The sequence below is a fragment of the Oncorhynchus masou genome, unplaced genomic scaffold, assembly GCF_036934945.1.
Source record: "Oncorhynchus masou masou isolate Uvic2021 unplaced genomic scaffold, UVic_Omas_1.1 unplaced_scaffold_712, whole genome shotgun sequence".
NCBI lineage: Eukaryota > Metazoa > Chordata > Actinopteri > Salmoniformes > Salmonidae > Oncorhynchus > Oncorhynchus masou.
Genome location: NW_027013587.1, coordinates 274,338 through 292,705, shown reverse-complemented (window position 1 = coordinate 292,705; position 18,368 = coordinate 274,338). Strand labels below are relative to the sequence as shown.

At 45.8% G+C, this 18,368-nt stretch overlaps 2 protein-coding genes across 5 annotated transcripts; both read left to right on the top strand.

Moving 5' to 3' along the window:
- Positions 1–2,064: 2,064 nt before the first annotated feature.
- LOC135537132 (zinc finger protein 420-like) lies at positions 2,065–9,783 on the top strand. Of its 4 annotated transcripts, none has more exons than XM_064963334.1 (4): positions 2,065–2,173; positions 5,212–5,789; positions 6,791–8,793; positions 8,959–9,783. In XM_064963334.1, exons 2-4 carry the CDS (start codon positions 5,271–5,273, stop codon positions 9,116–9,118), a joined length of 2,682 nt encoding a protein of 893 aa, XP_064819406.1. In that variant the 5' UTR covers positions 2,065–2,173; positions 5,212–5,270; the 3' UTR covers positions 9,119–9,783. The 4 variants fall into 4 exon arrangements, with proteins under 4 accessions (XP_064819406.1, XP_064819405.1, XP_064819408.1 ...); XM_064963333.1 differs by having other exon boundaries at positions 2,065–2,234; XM_064963335.1 differs by lacking the exon at positions 2,065–2,173 and adding an exon at positions 2,419–2,484.
- A 3,494-nt stretch (positions 9,784–13,277) lies between these two features.
- Positions 13,278–17,942, top strand: LOC135537122 (oocyte zinc finger protein XlCOF6-like). The gene is made up of 3 exons (XM_064963323.1): positions 13,278–13,390; positions 13,849–14,428; positions 14,661–17,942. Exons 2-3 carry the CDS (start codon positions 13,907–13,909, stop codon positions 16,755–16,757), a joined length of 2,619 nt encoding a protein of 872 aa, XP_064819395.1. The 5' UTR covers positions 13,278–13,390; positions 13,849–13,906; the 3' UTR covers positions 16,758–17,942.
- Positions 17,943–18,368: the final 426 nt, after the last annotated feature.

The window sequence follows — 18,368 nt, the reverse complement described above, 5'->3', positions numbered from 1 at the left end:
GTGTGAATGCATAACTGCTCCGTCACAGAGTAGAATGCATATTCCCACAGAGTAGAGTGTGCACTATGGGCAGCCTATTCCCTATGTCACAGAGTAGAATGCACTCGCTCCGTCACAGAGTAGAATGCAGCCTATTCCGTCACAGATAGAATAGTAACTGTGCACAGAGTAGAAGCCTAATTCCCCTATAGAATAGTGTGTCACAGATAGAATGCAGCCTATTCCATCACAGAGTAGAATGCATAACTCTGCTCCATCACTATGGAATGCATAAGCTCCATCACAGAGTAGAATTAACTCTGCTCCATCACAGAGTAGAATGTGCAGAGTAGAATGCATAACTCTGCTCCATCACAGGTAGCACGTCACAGAGTAGAATGGGTCCTGGCAAAACTCAGAGTAGAATGCCATTTTGGACAGAGTAAACTCACTGTGTTTGACCTAGAAATTGCTGCTCCGTCACAGAGTAGAATCTGATCTGAATCCCATGATGCCAGAGTAGAATTGTGTCCGTCTTTATCCTGTCCACCTAATGCTTCCGTCCCAGAGTGCGAAACGGGTGATTCCGTCAGAGTAGAATGTTAACATGGTTCTGTCATTCAATAGAATGCATAACTCTGCTTCTACAGAATGTCTGGTCCAGTCACAGAGTAGAATGCATAACTCTGCTCTGTCACAGAGTAGAATGCATAACTCGCTCCATCACAGAGTAGAATGCATAACTCTGCTCCGTCACAGAGTAGAATGCGTAACTCGCTCCGTCACAGAGTAGAATGCATACCTCGCTCCACCTCGCTCCGTCACAGAGTAGAATGCATAACTCGCTCCATCACAGAGTAGAATGCATAACTCGCTCCGTCACAGAGTAGAATGCATAACTCGCTCCGTCACAGAGTAGAATGCATCGCTCCGTCCCAGAGTAGAATCGCTCCATCACAGAGTAGAATGCGTAACTCTGCTCCATCACAGAGTAGAATGCATAACTCGCTCCATCACAGAGTAGAATGCATACCTCGCTCCATCACAGAGTAGAATGCATACCTCGCTCCATCACAGAGTAGAATGCATACCTCGCTCCGTCACAGAGTAGAATGCATACCTCGCTCCGTCACAGAGTAGAATGCATACCTCGCTCCGTCACAGAGTAGAAGTACCTCGAATCCGTCACAGAGTAGAATGCGTAACTCTGCTCCATCACAGAGAATGCGTAACTCTCGCTCCGTCACAGAGTAGAATGCGTACTCGCTCCGTCAGAGTCGCGTAACTCTGCTCCATCACAGAGTAGAATCGTACAGAGTAGAATGCATAACTCGCTCCGTCATCAGAGTAGAATGCATAACTCTGCTCCGTCCCTCACTCTGCTCCGTCTCGCCGTCCAGAGTAGAATCAACTCGCTCCGTCACAGAGTAGAATGCGTAACTCATTCTAGTCTTATTTTGAAGGCTTCCTCTGAAGGAAGATTGGGGAAACCGATGTTCTGTTTGAAACTAATGGTGGGTCGGGTGAAGATGAGAACAGAGAGTGAGAACGAGTGCATTACCGTGGTGAACAAGGAAAGGATCGAGTGGCATTGAAGACACGATGGTAGAAGATCCTACACCAGTGAATGTTTCTCTGCACCAAGGGACCCTGATATTTCATGTTAAAAAGGTGGACTGTATAATTTATTGCAACGGTCATAAACTGCACAGCACAAACGGAAAATAAATCAGAGACAATTGGCATCATTGTAAGTGCAGCTGAACGCTCTTTGGGACTTAAGAATCCTGTCGAAGGAATGTTCCGCCCTGGACTATGACTGGATGTGGTTTTTAAACAGTATAGTTTTTTCTTTTTCATTGTGCCCCTCTGATGAGGGACTGATTTAGACCTGGGACACAAGGTGTGTGCAATTAGTTAACAGGTAGATCAGCAAACCAACAGGCTCCAGACCTCTTAGGCCAATAGTTGAGAACCCCTGGTATAGCGTATGATGTCGTTTAACTCCAAATTCTTTTTATTTTTATGTCGTTCACTACCCTGAACAGTAGGTGGCGGCAATAGACATTCAAGTCTGCCAATAAACCTCAGAACAAGGCTTCCTTCCCATACCGGAAATGACGGCATCAAACTGCTGCCATCAAAACAGACTGTGTTGAAAGCGAGACTTATCTAAACCATCTTTGGTCAAAAGGTAAACAAGAGAACACGTCGGAGGGCAACGTCACACAGACGATATGATTAAAAGCATCCAGGTAGATCATAAATGCACATCTAGCCAAATTATAACCGCTTTGTAGCTGGGTCCACATGAATCGCTAGCTTATCTAGCTAGTTAACAGTTGTAACGTACTTGTTCAAACGTTTGCTATATCAGAACGGTTTATATAGACATGTAAAGGCCAAAATCATACGAGAAGTGTTTAATCACGAATATAATGCAGAATGAGAAAAGACGGGCTGCGAGCGTCACTTTTTTCCTCGCGTCTACACGGATCAATTCTGGTAAAATGAATGGTTAAAAAGCCATTAAATATTTTGTGTGTGTGTATATAGTGATATAGTGGCTCCATCGAAATGCATGGTACAGAGTAGCTTTGGCACAGAACATCGGGGGTCTGTATTGGTTGGACTCCCTGAGTTGTGCATATAGTAGTTCTGGTGGCTGGCGACGGAAAATAACCCTGCCACAATATAGCCGGCTACACAATAGCATGTGTGTAATCTCTAAAAACTCTTATTTACCAGACGTAATTTGAAATGTGACCCTCACCTATCAAATAAACGTCTGAATCCAAACTTTGTCCGAACCGCACCGTATTCCTGCTCTGTAGACAGTGGTCGGACGTGCGTGGTCTAATGACAACCCGCTGTCTAACTCAACATGGTGCTGTTCTGACAGAAGTTGGATACAGACGTTCATTTGATAGCGAGGGTCACATTTAACGTTACATTCGGTAAATAGTTCCTAGAGATTATACATGCATATGCCTTTGTTGACAGAAAACGTTTTTTGTTGTTGTGGCTGAAGCCGGGCTATATTGTGGTACGTTATGTTCTGTTGCCAACCACCAGAATGATGCAGCCAATGAATCCAACCAATACAGAAAGCTAGGTAAAGTGATAGTTAATGGAATCAAACGGGTTATCCTCATCAGCTGTGACAACCGTTGATCTCAGGCAGCAGCATAGCAGGAGATTTATCCACCAACCCTTTTTTCTGGTCGATACTTTCTTCGTTCTTGATTAGGAGGCACCCTTCTCTTAAATGTATGTGTCCAGTTGCAGCGAGAACGATTGAATTCACAAGATGCTCCCGTTATTAAATACATGTCGTGCTCCATGATGTATTCACCGCCATCTTTTCTGTCTCTGATCTGCTCTCATTGGTCGAGCCAGGTGAGGGTCATTCAAAGTGACGCTTGATTGGTGGATTAATTAACGAGCCAGGTGGGTGTCCACCAATCAAGCGTACACTGACCTGACTCCGATCAATGAGGGATGAGGAATAGACAAGATGGCTACGTTTACATTGTTGGATTACTTCTTGGAACAAAATATATTTAATTTAATATCTAAGTGTTTTCTAAATTCAAACGTTACCCCAGCAACTGGACACATACGCTTATAAGACAACGGTGCCTCTCCTATGCTGACCAAACAGGACGCGCGCATGTTGATTTTGTACCTCTACACCAGACACGATCAGGACACGCAGGTTGAAATATGAAAACAAACTCTGAACCAATTATATTAATTTGGGGACAGGTCGAAAAGCATTTTAATCATTTATGCCATTTTAGCAGTTGCTAGCTAATTTGTCCTATTTAGTTAGCTTGCTGTTTCTAGCTCATTTATCCTGGGATATAAACATTGGGTTGTTTATTTTTTCCCTGAAATGCACAAGGTCCTCAACTCTGACAATTAATCCACAGATAAAACGGTCAACGGAATTCCTTTCTCCTCCTTCCTAAAGGCTCCTCCTTCCTAACGGCTCCTCCTTCCTAACGGCTCCTCCTTCCTAACGGCTCCTCCTTCCTAACGGCTCCTCCTTCCTAAAGGCTCCTCCTTCCTAAAGGCTCCTCCTTCCTAAATGCTTCTTTTTCTTCTTTGGACTTTATATGGCGGTTGGCAACCAACTTTACAGCGTTACTACAACCTCCCGGAGTGTGGACCTCAGTTCATCAACCAACTTTACAGCGTTACTACAGCCTCCCGGAGTGTAGACCTCAGTTCATCAACCAACTTTACAGCGTTACTACAACCTCCCGGAGTGTAGACCTAAGTTCATCTTTCAATCAACCACGTGTGTATATGTAACGGATGTGAAACGCTAGCTTAGTTAGCGGTGGTGCGTAGTAGTTGTTCCCGCGGCTTTTGTGGAGCGATGGGTAACGATGCTTCGTGGGTGACTGTTGTTGATGTGTGCAGAGGGTCCCTGGTTCGCGCCCCGGGATGGGCGAGGGGACGGACTAAAGTTATACTGTTACATATATGCTCCTAAAAACCAATGAGGACGGGGAGGCAGGTGTTTAGAGCGTTGAGCCAGTAACCTGAAAGGTTGCCGGATCGAATCCCTGAGCTGACAAGGTCAAAAACTGTCGTTCTGTCCCTGAACAAGGCAGTTAACCCACTGTTCCTAGGCCGAGGTTGTAAATAAGAATTTGTTCTTAACTGACCTGCCTGGTTAAATAAAGGTGAAAGGAGATTCTCGCGTCTGGTTTGGTCAGCATGTCGTCGAGCGGGAAGAAAGTATCGCCAAGGAAAGGATGAATGAAGAATCTCCTGCTGTGGAGCTGCCTGTTGTCAACGGTTACCACAGCGAATGAGGATAAACCGGTTGATTCAACTGGCCCTCATTGTACATAAGAATTTGTTCTTAACTGGCTTGCCTATGTAAAATAAAGGTTAAATAAGCTAAGGTTTGTCAGTCAAATAGGCTACATATTTGAAAACAATGAAAGCCTGTGTTGATTTGGATCATAAGAATGACTGGAAGTCTGAAACTGTTTCTGTAGACTTCGTCATTGCGCTAACGCTAGTTAGCATTGGCTCGCGAAACTATGTCCCTAACTGATTTCATACTGGACGGCAGAAACTTAAACATGTCCATTTACCTCTGGGGAAGTAAATAAACTAATTTCCATAATCCTGAACTATTCCTTTAAATATCAGCTAATGAGGACATGAAGTTACAGATGAGTGTTTTGATGTCTAAATCTTTTTTTACAGGTTCTCTAAAGTCCTGCCATTGACTGCAATTGTCGTTGTTGCCACACGAGCAGGACAATATGAATCCACTCAGTTCAGAGAAGGAAACGTTGATTGATGAAATTGAACAGAGTTTATTCACTTTAACTGTGGACAATTTACGATACCTGTGTGAACGTCATGGCAAAGATGGATCTGAAATTAAAGGGATGAATCATCGCTTATTAAGGCGTAAAGTCATGGAGGAAATGTGGGACAATACGGAGTCAATGAAATCAGAGGAGCAGGGAATGTCTTGGTTAGTCCAACTGAAAGAGGACATCAGAAGGATGCTGGAGGATGCTAGTGGGGCACCAATTAGTCCCAGCCAGTCCGATGATGATGCTGTAGACTATGACGAAGAATGCGACAAGGAGGACAGCGATTGGTTGCCTAGCAATGGACTTAAGGCGGAACACTTGAGTTCCAGCCAATCCGATGACGACGCTGCAGACTGCGACAAAGACTGGGACGTGGAGGACAAGGATTGGTTGGCTAGCGATGGGCTGGAGGCAGAGTCAGATCCAGAGAGGCACACTCCAGAGCAGAGAGTAAGAGAGGTGAGTATTTATTTTTTCCAGTCATAAAATGTGTGTTTCAGTCTTTCCTTGATAAATCTCATCCTTGATTCCTTGTCCACAAATCAGTTTGTTGGTCGCGAAACACACATTTTCAGATATCGCAGGTGCAGCGAAATACTTGTGTTCCCAAGCTCCAACAGTAATAATATATGAAAAATAATTCAGAAATATCAGAACGTGCAATGTCAGAGGCAGTCTTTTCCCTTCATCACCCCCATTATGTCAGAATATGTCAGAAATAACACCCCCAATATGTCAGAAATAACACCCCCAATGTCAGAAATAACACCCCCATTATGTCAGAAATAACACCCCCAATATGTCAGAAACAACACCCCCCAATATGTCAGAAACAACACCCCCCAATATGTCAGAAACAACACCCTCCAATATGTCAGAAACAACACCCTCCAATATGTCAGAAATAACACCCCCAATATGTCAGAAACAACACCCCCCAATATGTCAGAAATAACACCCCCCATTATGTCAGAAATAACACCCCCCAATATGTCAGAATATGTCAGAAATAACACCCCCCAATATGTCAGAATATGTCAGAAATAACACCCCCAATATGTCAGAAACAACACCCTCCAATATGTCAGAAACAACACCCCCCAATATGTCAGAAACAACACCCCCCAATATGTCAGAAACAACACCCCCCAATATCCTCTAATATGTCAGAAACAACACCCCCCAATATGTCAGAAATAACACCCCCCAAAAATACTGCAAAGTTGGCTAGTAGCTAGAAACGAGGCAACTGTGTCTGTCGGAGCCATCTTGTCCTCCTCCTATAAATGTGTTGGAGGAAAAGATTTGAGGTTCCTCCTCTTGGACTTTATCCTCCAATGTTTTTTAATCAAGGATGAGCGGAGTCAAGGGAAAGACTTTTGAGACACAAAACATTCCTTGACACGTAGGAGAGTGTTTCCCACCTTGATTTGTTCTCTCTCTATTTTTATGATTTCCAGAACGAGCTTCCCACGTCACCCTCCGCCCTCCTGAAGTCCCCAGGTCGTGCCTCTCCCAGTAGCGTATTACTGCTGGGTCTGAAGAGGGTGTCCGTGCGGCTGGTCGACTGCAGGGAGACACCGGGGCAGAGTAGCCATATAATACACAAGACAACACAGACGGGAGAGAAACCCCACAGCTGGTCTAATGCTGAACAACACAAAACCCTCTCAGGAGACAGGCCTGGCTCTCATATCTGTGATCACTGTGGGAAGAATTTTACCACAGCAAGAAGTCTACGACTACACCTACAGAACCTGAAGAGATTCAGAGAGAACTTGACTGGAGAGAAACCACACGTGTGCTCTACATGCGGAAAGGGATTCAGTGAGGCTGGCAGTCTTAAGAGACACCTGAGAACTCATACGGGGGAGAAACCATATGTTTGCCCTCATTGTGGGAAGGCTTGGAGTGATTCTGGAAACTTAAGGAGACACACAAGAAAAACTCACCCAGGAGAGAAGGTCGTTGTGAAGAGCGTCCTTACAGGAGAGAAACCTTACCATTGCTCCTCTGATGACTGTGGGATGAGCTTCGTTACCTCACGCAAACGCAGAGTACACCAGAGAAAACACACAAGAGAGAAGCTTCGCAGCACGCCTAATGCTAAGCAACGTAAGGAACCCCTCTCAGGAGATGGCTCCCATATCTGTGATCACTGTGGGAAGAATTTTATCACAGCACGCACTCTAAAAAGACACTTACAGTACCTGAAGAGATACAGAGATAACTTGACTGGAGAGAAACCACACGTGTGCTCTACATGCGGAAAGGGATTCAGTGAGGCTGGCAGTCTTAAGAGACACCTGAGAACTCATACTGGGGAGAAACCGTACGTCTGCCATCATTGTGGGAAGAACTACAATGATTCTGGAAACTTGCAGAGACACATCAGGACTCACACAGGTGAGAAACCTTACCACTGCCTGGAATGTGGTAGGAACTTTCGTGAAAAAATAAGCCTTGTACATCACCGGGAAGTTGTTCACACGGAACACCCTCACCGCTGTGCTCACTGCATGAAGAGCTTCGTAAGTGCATCTAAACTGGAATCACACATGCAAAACCGGCATCCGCCAAATGATCCTCTGAAAAAGCCACACGTGTGCTCTGAATGTGGAAGGGGTTTCAGTGAGGCCGGTAGTCTTAAAAGACACGTGAGAATCCATACCGGGGAGAAACCGTACGTCTGCCCTCGTTGCGGTAAGGATTTTACTCAATCTGGACTCTTACAGAGACACATGAGAACTCACACGGGAGAGACACCTTACCACTGCTTGGTGTGCGGGATGAAGTTTCGCCATACAATCTCATTAAAGCAGCACCACCTGAAGAACCACAGGGGGGAGACACTGGGTCCAGTCCGTATGCACCAAGGCCCTCTTCCATGTCCCCACTGTGGGGAGAAGTTCTCTACCAAGGCTCTGCTGAAGGATCACCTGCAGAAGACTCACAAAAGCAGAGTCCACTGCCCACAGTGCGACAAGACCTTCACCACTAAAGGTAGTTTACTAGTCCACCAGAGGAAGCACACTGGAGAGAGGCCTTACCTTTGCCCCCAGTGTGGGAAGAGTTTCTCCCTGACAGGAAGTTTAAAACTTCATCTCCGGATTCATGCGGGTGAGAAACCTTACTGCTGTACTTACTGTGACAAGAGCTTCACAAGTAAGAGCCACTGCATTCTACACCTGCGAATCCACACTGGAGAGAAACCGTACCAATGCCCTGACTGCGGGAGGAGGTTTCGTGACGGGAATGTCTTGAAAAACCACAGGCGGACCCACACAGGAGAGAAACCGTTCCAGTGCCACGTGTGTGATAAAGCCTTCGCCCAGTGGAGCAGTCTGAAGAAACACCAGGAGACACACAGGCTAACACAGCCTGTCTCTGTCCCAAGACTCCCTAATCCCTACCTACCACCCAATCAGCATGTCCCTTATCCTTACCCATCACAGACTCAAAGGTAACCTGGTTTATCACATGTCCAATCCCTTATAGAGGGATTCCTTACGATACCCAGACAGAAAAATACCATGATTTGGGGGGAAATTAACAAAATATTATCCATAGAATAGAATAAAACATTAACACCTTCCTAATATTGAGTTGCACCCCACTTTCCCCTCAGAACATCCTCCGTTTGTTGGGGCGGGGACTCTACAAGGTGTCGAAAGAGTTCCACAGGGATGCTGGCCCATGTCGACTCCAATGCTTTCCACGGTTGTGTCCAGTTGGCTGGATGTCCTTTGGGTGGTGGACCATTCTTGATACACACGGGAAACTGTTGAGCGTGACACACCCACTCAATCTTTTCTTCTTGCCCATTCACCATACATACATGTCTCAAGGCTTAAAAATCCTTCTTTTTAACCCGTCTCCTCCCCTTCATCTACACTGATTTTAAAGTGGCTTTAACAAGTGACATCAACAATGGATCATAGCTTTCACCTGGTCAGTCTGTCATGGACAGAGCAGGTGTTTAATAACTGTGTATATTAAGGACATTCAGGACATCTCAAACCCCTACCTACTTCATCCCCCTGGCCCCTCCCCCTTCTATGTGGGCCAGATCTCAGGAGGGATTTGGAACCAGATGAGGTAATACAAGAGGAAACAGATGGGAGACTGAATAGAACTCTAACAACTGACTTCCTCAAAGTATTGGGTCTGGTGTGTCCTGATTTCTGGGGTTTTGAAATACTTTAACGCAGACTTACCTCCTTCACCAGAGATTGAATCGAGACATCCCACTCCCAAATGTTTCCGTTTCAATGGAAGTCAATGAACTAAGTAGTCCAGACTCGCATTTGGTGTCTATTGGAGAGCCACACTAAAGAAATGCTCGTTCATTTATTTTTATTTTTTAGGGGGTTAACAACATTTGTAAACACCACCAACGATTTATAATTTAACACATTTTTGTGAGAAATAAAAATGTTTAGAAAAATTATAATTGTGAGAGAAAAAAACACCGTAACTGAAGCTGTTTTTTGTTCAACTGTACAGTTTTTTATGATTATCTAGTTATCTCCATAGCAACCATTAGTCCTGTCAACTGTCAATCTAAGATGTAGACTACATTGCAACACCCTATCGACAGCTTAGTATATATTTAAGCAGTAAGGCACGAGGGGGAGGGGGGGGTGGTATATTGCTAATATACCACAACTAAGAGCTCGACGCAACGAGGAGTGCCTGGATACAGTCCTTAGCGGAGGTGTATTGGCCATATACCACAAACCCCCGAGGTGCCTTATTGCTATTATAAACTGGTTACCAGCGTAATTGGAGCAGTAAAAATACATGTTTTGTCATACCCACGGTACCACGGCTGTCAGCCAATCAGTAATCAGGGCTCGAACCACCCAGTTTATAAATATTGATATCACACTGGCTGTAATTATGACACGGTATATTCATGAGTAGTTTAAGGCATGAATGAGTAAGAGAGACCTGGGTTAGCGCATGACGCTGTCTTCTCAGTTTCTCCATGCTCGCCACTGGGTCTGCGTCACGCCAAACGCCACCGGGTCTGCGTCACGCCAAACGCCACCGGGTCTGCGTCACGCCAAACGCCACCGGGTCTGCGTCACGCCAAACGCCACCGGGTCTGCGTCACGCCAAACGCCACCGGGTCTGCGTCACGCCACGCCAAACGCCACCCAAACGCCACGGGCCACGCCAAACTCCACCGGGTCTACGTCACGCCAAACGCCACCGGGTCTACGTCACGCCAAACGCCACCGGGTCTGCGTCACGCCAAACGCCACCGGGTCTGCGTCACGCCAAACGCCACCGGGTCTGCGTCACGCCAAACGATGGGCGTCACAGACACAGGGAATCTTCCATTTCAGTTGCTCCACCTCAACACTTAACGCCACCCCAGTAACCACTCCTTTCAAAGGCACCCTGCTCCGCAGAGCAAGGTAAGTCACAGGTCTTGTCCCGAGCGCATGACGCGGAGCACCTTTTCCTTGTGGGCGGAAGAAACACACGAAATCATCAGAAGTCCATTTCCAGCTACCGTCATTGATTTAACAGTACCCAAATGATTTGTATGCGTTATGTGCGTTTTGCACCCCCGACTTTCCGACCTGAAGATCACTGATGATTTGAGCTCGTATTTTCCCAGTTGTTTTGAACGTGACATGGGAGCTCTGGGGGAAAAAAGGTCAAATCATGACGTCAGAGATCTTCAGGTCGGAAAGCCTGAGCTCTAAGAGGAGGCCGAAGTTTCCGATTTGGAATTCCAAGTTGGATGACCATTCAAAGTGATTTTTTCCCAGTTGTCTTGAACGCACTGAAGTCAAGAGGTCGGAGATTCCTGAGTTCCCAGTTGTCTTGAATGCAGCATGAGCCCCTGTCGTCAACCAAGTGCACCTGTATGTGTGGTATCAATGAAATAGATTAGACTGCCTGTTATCTTTCCAAGGAAATTAACTTAAATATGATTAGACTATAGTTTACAACAATGCCTGGAAATGAATATTGATCACATTTTGATATTGCCTATGGACAGGATTTATTAAATTTATTTAACCAGGTAGGCAAGTTGATAACAAGATCTCATTTACAACTGCGACCTGGCCAAGATAGAGCAAAGCAGTGCGACACAAACAACACAGAGTTACACATGGAATACATTTTGCACCCACCTTGAATGACCGACGTGAGTGCCCTTTGTTCATTATTAAATATAATTTAGAACAGAAAGACATTTTCTCTCCAATAGAAACAACACTGACTGATCCTTTTCTCTCCAATAGAAACAACACTGGCTGATCCTTTTCTCTCCAATAGAAACAACACTGGCTGATCCTTTTCTCTCCAATAGAAACAACACTGACTGATCCTTTTCTCTCCAATAGAAACAACACTGACTGATCCTTTTCTCTCCAATAGAAACAACACTGGCTGATCCTTTTCTCTCCAGCAGAAACAACACTGACTGATCCTTTTCTCTCCAATAGAAACACTGGCTGATCCTTTTCTCTCCAATAGAAACAACACTGACTGATCCTTTTCTCTCCAATAGAAACACTGGCTGATCCTTTTCTCTCCAGCAGAAACAACACTGACTGATCCTTTTCTCTCCAATAGAAACACTGGCTGATCATTTTCTCTCCAATAGAAACAACACTGACTGATCCTTTTCTCTCCAATAGAAACAACACTGACTGATCCTTTTCTCTCCAATAGAAACACCACTGGCTGATCCTTTTCTCTCCAATAGAAACAACACTGGCTGATCCTTTTCTCTCCAATAGAAACAACACTGGCTGATCCTTTTCTCTCCAGCAGAAACAACACTGGCTGATCCTTTTCTCTCCAATAGAAACAACACTGGCTGATCCTTTTCTCTCCAATAGAAACAACACTGACTGATCCTTTTCTCTCCAATAGAAACAACACTGGCTGATCCTTTTCTCTCCAATAGAAACAACACTGACTGATCCTTTTCTCTCCAATAGAAACAACACTGGCTGATCCTTTTCTCTCCAATAGAAACAACACTGACTGATCCTTTTCTCTCCAATAGAAACAACACTGGCTGATCCTTTTCTCTCCAATAGAAACAACACTGACTGATCCTTTTCTCTCCAATAGAAACAACACTGACTGATCCTTTTCTCTCCAATAGAAACAACACTGACTGATCCTTTTCTCTCCAATAGTAAAAACACTGGCTGATCCTTTTCTCTTCAGCAGTTGCTTTCAATACAGAGTTTTTCCTGCGATTAGGCTACATTTTGAAATATTGTGCAACCAGAAAGCATTTTCAGGAGAAACAACACTGAGAGATCCTTTTCTCTCCAATAGAGAACAACACTGAGAGAGAGAGAGAGAGAGAGAGAGAGATCCTTTTCTCTCCAAGAGAGAGAGAGAGAGAGAGAGAGAGAGAGAGAGAGAGAGAGAGAGAGAGAGAGAGAGAGACAGAGACAGAGACAGAGACAGAGACAGAGACAGAAACTGCACTGCTTCAATGACCTCTACTGAACCATCTTTGTGTGATATAACCGGGGATGAATTCAACTTGAATGAAAAAGCCTACGGTAATATAAAGTTATTTTAAATTACAAACTGGATATTTCGGGTCCTGGATGCTGATTGGCTGAAAGCGGGGTGAACAGGCAGTGGCTCGGGTGGTTGTTGTCCGTGATGATATTTTTGGCCTTCCTGTGACAACGGTTGCTGTAGGTGTCCTGGAGGGCAGGTAGTTTGCCCCCGGTGATGCGTTGTGCAGACCGCACCACCCTCTGGAGAGCCCTGCGGTTATGAATGAGTGTTGGGTTAGTCGGAAGGGTTTATAAAAATATTTAATTTTATTATTTTTTTATTTCTCCCTTTGTATCACAAAGTATCATGGATTTATATTAAAGTCCAGTTGGGGTCGGTAATGCAACATATTGGATGCCAACCGGCGTTAGATCCCAAAGAAGAAGAAGAAGAAAAAGCAGAATGCGACGTCATCGATCTGCTGCCAGTAGAATTGTGGTCAAAATGTAAACACCAGAAGGAAAATAACAGACTATATGAACAGAGTTATTAAAAACAGCCAGGTATATTATAAATACATATATAGACCATTTATATTCGCTTTGTAGATAGGCATAGTCAGCGAAATAGCTGCTACATGGGTAGCTAGCTAAGTTAGCACATGTTGATCAAGCTACGCTAACGTGTAGCTACTTTGTACACCGTTAGCTAGCTAGATCTGTTGTAGTATTTATTGTATACTGTAAGATTAGGTTTATTTTGCCAACTTTGCTACACGTTCAAGCTGTGAATGTGTAAATCGATTGAACTGGTTTGGGTCACCTACACAACGTGAACAGAATAGCTAGCTAAGCTAAGTAGCCAGCTAACTTGCTAAACGGCTAACAAAGCGACGGTCACGTCCCAGGCTTCTTTGTAGATGGCTGCCAGATCTCAACGCCTGGTGACGTGTTTTAAATATCAGCTAATGAGGACATGAAATTACAGATGAGTGTTTTGATGTATAAATCTTTTTTTACAGGTTCTCTAAAGTCCTGCCATTGACTGCATTGTCGTTGTTGCCACACGAGCAGGACAATATGAATCCACTCAGTTCAGAGAAGGAAACGTTGATTGATGAAATTGAACAGAGTTTATTCACTTTAACTGTGGACAATTTACGTTACCTGTGTGAACGTCATGGCAAAGATGGCTGTGAAATTAAAGGGATGAATCATCGCTTATTAAGGCGTAAAGTCATGGAGGAAATGTGGGACAATACGGATTCAATCAAATCAGAGGAGCAGGGAATGTCTTGGTTAGTTCAACTGAAAGAGGACATCAGAAGGATGCTGGAGGATGCTAGTGGGGCACCAATTAGTCCCAGCAAGTCCGATGATGATGATGCTATCGACTATGACGAAGAATGCGACAAGGAGGACAGCGATTGGTTGCCTAGCAATGGACTGAAGGCGGAACACTTGAGTTCCAGCCAATCCGATGACAACGCTGCAGACTGCGACAAAGACTGGGACATGGAGGACAAGGACTGGTTGGCTAGCGATGGGCTGGAGGCAGAGTCAGATCCAGAGAGGCACACTCCAGAGCAGAGAGTAAGAGAGGTGAGTATTTATTTTTGTCCAGTCATAAAATTATTCCTTGACCTCCTTCTATAAATGCATTGGAGGAGAAGATTCAAGGTTCATCCTCTTGGAATTTCTCCTCCAATGTTTTTTGAAAAGGAGTCAAAGTAATCAAGGGTGAGAGGAATCAAGGGTGAGAGGAATCAAGGAAAGACCTTTGAGAGTATTACCCACCCTGATTAAGCCTGTCTCTTTTTTTTATGATTTCCAGGACAAGCCTCCTCCGCCTCCCTCCCCTTTCTCAGAGTCCCCAGGTCGTGCCTCTCCCAGTAGTACCTTACTGCAGAGTCAGAAGAGGGTGTCTGTGCGGCTGGTCGACTGCAGGAAAACACCGGGGCAGAGTAGCCATATAATACACAAGACAATGCAGACGGGAGAGAAACCCCACAGCTGGTCTAATGCTGAACAACACAAAACCCTCTCAGAAGACAGGCCTGGCTCCCATATCTGTGATCACTGTGGGAAGAATTTTACCACAGCAAGAAGTCTACAACTACACCTACAGAACTTGAAGAGATTCAGTGATACCGTCACTGCAGAGAAACCACACGTGTGCTCTGAATGCGGAAAGGGATTCTCTCAGGCCTACAGTCTTAAGATACATTGGAGAACTCACACTGGGGAGAAACCGTACGTTTGTTATCAGTGTGGGAAGGGTTTCACTGAATCTGGAACCTTAAAGAGACACATCAGAACTCACACGGGAGAGAAACCTTTCCACTGCCCTCGTTGTGGGAAGGACTTCATTGAATCTGGAGGCTTGAAGAAACACATCAAAAGAGCTCACCCAGGAGAGGAGGTCGTTGTCCCTCAGAAGAGCGTCCATACAGGAGAGAAACCTTACCATTTCTCCTCTGACGACTGTGGGATGAGCTTTGCTACCTCACGCGAACAGAGACTACAACAGAGAAAACACACAAGAGAGAAGCTTCGCAGCGCGCCTAACGCTAAGCAACGTAAGGAACCCCTCTCAGGAGATGGCTCCCATATCTGTGATCACTGTGGGAAGAATTTTACCACAGCAAGAAGTCTAAAACTACACCTACAGTACCTGAAGAGATACAGAGATAACTTGACTGGAGAGAAACCACACGTGTGCTCTACATGCGGAAAGGGATTCAGTGAGGCTGGCAGTCTTAAGAGACACCTGAGAACTCATACTGGGGAGAAACCGTACGTCTGCCATCATTGTGGGAAGAACTACAATGATTCTGGAAACTTACAGAAACACATCAGAACCCACACAGGTGAGAAACCTTACCACTGCTCGGATTGTGGGAAGAATTTCCGTGTAAAAATAAGCCTGAAACATCACCAGGAAATTGTTCACACAGATCACCCTCACCGCTGTGGTCAATGTAAGAAGAGTTTCATAACTGCAGAAAGGCTGGAATCACACATTAAGACACGACACCCGCCAAATGATCCTCTGAAGAACCCACATGTGTGCTCTGAATGTGGAAGGGGATTCAGATATGCCGACAATCTTAAAATACACCTGAGAATCCATACCGGGGAGAAACCGTACGTCTGCCCTCGTTGCGGTAAGGATTTTACCCAATCAGGACTCTTACAGAGACACATGAGAACTCACACGGGAGAGAAACCCTATCACTGCTCAGTGTGCGGGATGAAGTTTCGTCATACAATCTCGTTAAAGCAGCACCACCTGAAGAACCACAAGGGGGAGACACTGGGTCCAGTCCGTATGCACCAAGGCCCTCTTCCATGCCCCCACTGTGGGGAGAAGTTCTCTACCAAGGCTCTGCTGAAGGATCACCTGCAGAAGACCCACAACAGCCGTGTCCACTGCCCACAGTGCGACAAGACCTTCTCCACTAAACGTAATTTACTAGTCCACCAGAGGAAGCACACAGGAGAGAGGCCTTACCTTTGCCCTCAGTGTGGGAAGAGTTTCTCTCTGACAGGAAGTTTAAAACTTCATCTCCGGATTCATGCGGGTGAGAAACCATACTGCTGTACTTACTGTGACAAGAGCTTCACAAGTAAGAGCCACTGCACTCTTCACCTGCGAATCCACACTGGAGAGAAACCGTACCAATGCCCTGACTGCGGGAGGAGGTTTCGTGACGGGAATGTCCTGAAAAACCACCGACGGACCCACACAGGAGAGAAACCGTTCCAGTGCCGCTTGTGTGATAAAGCCTTCGCTCAGTTGAGCAGTCTGAAGAAACATCAGGAGACACACAGGCTAACACAGCCTGTCTCAGTCCCAAGACTCCCTAATCCCTACCTACCACCCAATCAGCATGTCCCTTATCCCTACCCACACCACACTCCATTGTAACCTGGTTTATCACCTGTCCAATCCATTACAGATGTGTTTACTACTTCAAGGAAACAAGATGTGAAGCATGTGTTTTTTTTAAAGGGGGGGTATATTTGATGTTGTAGTTGTTTTTAATGGAGACAGGTTAGAAGTAGAGGGGGAGACAGATGAGGAGGGAAGACAGTGAAGAGTAGATGCAGGGATTGAACCCTGGTCTCCAGTGGGGAGGCTGAGGCATACACAGAGCATCCAGCTGGGCTACCACAAGACTACAGGCTATATGTACTAGAGCTGGGACATTAAACCCAGAATGATCTACAGCGAACATACCAATCACTTATTGCAGGGCGTTTTGCTCTGTCATTCATTGCGATAAATGTACATTTACATTACATTTACATTTAAGTCATTTGGCAGACGCTCTTATCCAGAGCGACTTACAAATTGGTGAATTCACCTTCTGACATCCAGTGGAACAGCCACTTTACAATAGTGCATCTAAATCATTTAAGGGGGGGGGGGTGAGAAGGATTACTTTATCCTATCCTAGGTATTCCTTGAAGAGGTGGGGTTTCAGGTGTCTCCGGAAGGTGGTGATTGACTCCGCTGTCCTGGCGTCGTGAGGGAGTTTGTTCCACCATTGGGGGGCCAGAGCAGCGAACAGTTTTGACTGGGCTGAGCGGGAACTGTACTTCCTCAGTGGTAGGGAGGCGAGCAGGCCAGAGGTGGATGAACGCAGTGCCCTTGTTTGGGTGTAGGGCCTAAATAACCCTATACACTAGAACCCTATACACAGGTTTGTTAATATGGCTGTTTGTTCATGGGACAATTCATGGCTAGAACCATCCAACTAGTAGTAGCATTTTTAAAAGGATAATTGATTAAACCCGTGGTGCTCGTTGATGTTATAAACCCTGTTGTTCCATATGTCGTTATCCACATCAGTTCAGGCAATTTATGACGATGTGGAGATTTGTGACCATATCGCCCGCAGCTCTACTGTGCATCTCTATGTAGTATTGGAACAGAACCCTGGACTTAGAACCCCCACCCCCCTACCTATCACGTCCCGTTTGGCCCTCACGTTCCACGTTGACAGAACTCGACCCCCGCCCCCCCTACCTATCACGTCCCGTTTGGCCCTCACGTTCCACGTTGACAGATCTCGACCCCCGCCCCCCCTACCTATCACATCCCCTTTGGCCCCCCACCTTTCCATCACGTCCCCTTTGGCCCCCACCTTTCCACGTTGACAGATCTCAACCCCCCCCCCCACCTATCACATCCCCTTTGGCCCCCCACCATTCCACGTTGACAGATCTCAACCCCCCCCCCCCCACCTATCACGTCCCGTTTGGCTCCCATCTTTCCACGTTGACAGATCTCAACCCCCCCCCCCCACCTATCACGTCCCGTTTGGCTCCCATCCACGTTGACAGATCTACCACCCCCCCCCACCTATCACGTCCCTTTGGCCCCCACCTTTTTCCACCACCCCCCCCCACCTATCACGTCCCGTTTGGCTCCCACCTTTCCACGTTGACAGATCTCAACCCCCCCCCCCTACCTATCACGTCCCGTTTGGCTCCCACCTTTCCACGTTGACAGATCTCAATCTCCCCCCACCTA